This window comes from Sebastes fasciatus, chromosome 1, assembly GCF_043250625.1.
Source record: "Sebastes fasciatus isolate fSebFas1 chromosome 1, fSebFas1.pri, whole genome shotgun sequence".
Taxonomy (NCBI): Eukaryota; Metazoa; Chordata; class Actinopteri; order Perciformes; family Sebastidae; genus Sebastes; species Sebastes fasciatus.
The window spans coordinates 33422970-33426764 of NC_133795.1; the positions used below are offsets into that span (position 1 = coordinate 33422970).

General features: G+C 38.9%; 1 protein-coding gene across 2 annotated transcripts; it reads left to right on the plus strand.

Annotated features, from left to right (window-relative positions):
- Positions 1–1673: 1673 nt before the first annotated feature.
- tcta (T cell leukemia translocation altered) lies at positions 1674–3570 on the plus strand. Of its 2 annotated transcripts, none has more exons than XM_074644580.1 (3): positions 1674–2027; positions 2126–2211; positions 3049–3570. In XM_074644580.1, the coding sequence occupies exons 1-2, from the start codon at positions 1817–1819 to the stop codon at positions 2179–2181; spliced, it is 267 nt and encodes an 88-aa protein (XP_074500681.1). In that variant the 5' UTR covers positions 1674–1816; the 3' UTR covers positions 2182–2211; positions 3049–3570. The 2 variants fall into 2 exon arrangements, with proteins under 2 accessions (XP_074500681.1, XP_074500673.1); XM_074644572.1 differs by having other exon boundaries at positions 2126–2177.
- Positions 3571–3795: the final 225 nt, after the last annotated feature.

Below are 3795 nucleotides of genomic sequence, written 5' to 3' on the forward strand. Positions count from 1 at the left end.
CGTCTGCGTGTCGCACACCCCCGCCCCTCCCTGCTTGATGGTATGATCTTTGTCTGTCATCACCTGATTGGTCGCACAGACATCATTAAGGCAACATTCAGTCACATTCAGTGCATGGAGTGCCCTTGGCACAGAGAAGATCATCCTATCATTCTGCCTTGAATTAATTAAAAAAGAAGAAAAAAACGGCTCTCAGACGGGAGCCGGCTCTTTGAACCGACTCGTTCGCGACCGACACATCGCTAGTTGTTATGTTCCCCCTGTTATCTAGCAGCGTGTTGGATGTCAGCGATATCTTCGTGGTCTGATGAATGTCCAATGTATGTCCGAACAGATAACATGTTTGTCCGGGGGCGACACTAACGTTTAAATCAACAACATGTCCAGGTTGCACTGTGGCTAATGTCCCAGCCTGCTATAAGAAGCATGATAAATACAGGGATTTAACTTCAGTCCGGCCCAAGCATCTTATCACCCTGACAGACAGTAGCTAGATGTATGTGGGCTCATGAAAACACGGCCGCAGATCCAACCCACTGCTGGTAACCATTAAAGCAGCACCGTTTAGCTGGTTCCCCTATGGTTTGTGTAGGGAACACTATGGTTTGTGCTGAGCTCACACATAGTTATCTACGAGCTCAGTTATCTACCATCTTGTGCTGGTACTAGTATACATTTCAGTTGCAAATCGTACTAAATAATAATGGGGTGTCTTGTATACACATAAATACTGTAATATAGCAGTAACTAAATGTGCAGCTTAGCTAAACAACAAATATTCTTCTTCTTCTTCTTTAAGCAAACAGCGATTTGGTGCATTACCGCCACCAGCTGGTCTGGAGTGTGGATCATTCTGGATAATAATTACTATATCCAAAAAACAAAAACAAAAGTTAAAAGAAAAGAAAAAGAAAACAAACAACCTCATATTTTTCCAATCATATTAATTTGTCTAAGATACTGAAATAATGTTTTATAACTCTCATTTAGTGAGTTCTTTAGTAGAATATCTATTAAATCAAAGTGTACTTTTATCTCTTTGAGAGCTTGACTCAAATCTTTCTTTCTTCCTCATATCTCTCACAATGCAACATTACATGCTCCACCGTTTCCTCTTGTCCACAATAATTACATCTACCTGTGTCATGTTAACCTATTTTAAATAGAGTGCTGTTTAGTTCAGTGTGTCTAATCTAAGTCTTGATATTATTGTCTCATCTCTCCTGTTCCTTCCTTCACACCTCATTTCTCCCACTTTCCTCTGAACTCTGTAAAACCATGCTTCTGCCACCTTTCCCTCCGTCTCTGTTTAACTCTTCATTTGTTTTGCTGAAGCTATAACTGTCAAATTAATGTCGTTCTTCTTTGTAGCCTTCTTTGCAATCGTATCTACCATTTAATTTCCTTTGACCCCTATATGTGTGTGCTGGTATAAATACTGTAAGCCCCATCATTTGAATTCTGTTTAATGTTTGTTGTATTTCTATCAAGCTGTGTGGTCTGCTGTCTGAATGACTGAACTGTAAACTAGCTAGTGATGAACTTGAGTTTGATCTCAATGGTCTGTAGAACAAATGTAAACTAACACTATTTTTCTTTGAAGGATGTTTATCGTTGCGTCCGCTACGTAACCTACGTCATGTACGTAACCCACGTCATATCCGGTTCTTCAACTGATACACAAACATGGTAACGGTAGAGATGGCTGGTCTCTTCTCTTTTCTGTCTGTCAGACGCTAACGTTACCGAGCCTAAGCGATGTGTTTAATCCATCGGAAGGAGAGTTCACCGTATTGAAGCTGACTAACCGGACACTATGGAGGAGCCGTGGGACTTTGAGTTCTTGTCCCGCATCGCTGACAGCTGCCTGTCCTTCCTCTCTGAGTTTGTTGACGACTGGCTCGCCAACGACATGAGAGTCTCCATATTCAAGATCCTGCTCAGCTGGCTGATCTTTAGTCTGATCGCGATTCACTTTGCATGGAAAGTCTACGGGAACACAGTCAACGACATGTACTATCGACAAGGTGAGTGGTCTTCCACCATATATCTCTATTATCACCTGCTAAACTAGTGCTAGCCATGTTGGTTTCACCTCTGTCTGTCTGTCTGTCTGTCTGTTCAGGGACTGGACAGAACGGAGGCACACCTGATACAGCTCCTCACCTGAGTGGATGGTAGGTTACCGAGCATCCGTGTCGCTTCACACAGGTAGATTATCCTCCTCAACACTGTCTGCTGCTCCAGCTTCAACTGGGACAGATAGATGGATGGATAGATACAGTAGATAGTGAGACAGAGATAGATGGATAGATAGATAGATAGATGGATAGATAGATAGATAGATGGATAGATAGATAGATAGATAGATGGATAGATGGATAGATAGATAGATAGATAGATAGATGGATAGATGGATAGATAGATGGATAGATAGATACAGTAGATAGTGAGACATAGATAGATAGATAGATAGATACAGTAGATAGTGAGACAGAGATAGATAGATAGATAGATAGATGGATAGATACAGTAGATAGTGAGACAGATAGATAGATAGATAGATAGATAGATAGATAGATAGATAGATGGATAGATACAGTAGATAGTGAGACAGAGATAGATGGATAGATAGATAGATAGATAGTAACTTTATTGATCCCGAGGGAAATTCAAGTTTCCAGCATCACAGTTCCGTAGTGCAAAACATGTTAGTAAAAAGGCAGTAAAAAAGTTAGTAGTACAAAGTACAAAAAAATATACCAGATATAAAAATACAAGGGGATGAAGAAAACTGTTAAAACTGAATATAGTGCAGGGTGACAGCTTTGATACACGACTATTAAAAAAAGTGAATATAGTGCAGAAGAGACTGATCAAAATGAGTATAGTATAAATATATATGGGCCACCATTAGTGCAAAAACTAGTTTTAGGATCTTTGCCTATGTTTTTTTTCTGATGTTTTATCATATCTAAATTGCATTACTGTTACTGCTTTTTTTTTTTTTAAATTGTATTCAGTAATGACATTCTGTTATTGTTGCAGGGAAAGCAAAGCGGGAGAAACCCCAAAGACTCATCGAGATTAACAGGACAATGGTGTTGGACTTTATCCTCCTGTGATGAGACATTGAATGCACCCTCAAGTTTTGCTGATAATAATAAAGCATCTTCAGTGCATTCAAGATCGATGCAACTTCTGACAAACTGCCCAGAGAAACATCAGTTATGCATACAAACAGTGTCACACTGATATCCACTACATCAACTACATAGTGCTGCTGTGACATTTTTATTTTGGCTTATTGTCAACATTAATCTGTTTGGCTGGTCAATGGTCAACTTTTTTCAAGAGGCTTCAGTACATATGTGACAAATGTTGATGAGTAAATTAAGGGTGCTTTTACTGTATAATACTGTGATGATAGCAGACTAAGCGCAGATATACAATTTTCCATTCTGACCATGAGCAAAATAACTGGACTTGATATGAATGATGTATGGAAGGAACAATAGACAGTATTTTTTTTGAAGTGTGTTGGAATACAGATCCGCGAAAAACAGTTCATATCGTTTGTCTTCTGTGATTTTTGCGTGAAATTTGTGTCAATCCTTAAGATTTCGGATTCCTGGTTGCTTTAGGATTTATATTGGAGTGAAAACAATGGAAATATGCTCAGAGTTTAGAAGTCTGGAGTCTTTTCGTTGATACATGAACATAGAAATAGAATAGAAAAAAATATATTTATATGTACATGAGCTTCAAGTTTTCAACATTGTGTGCACATTTCCA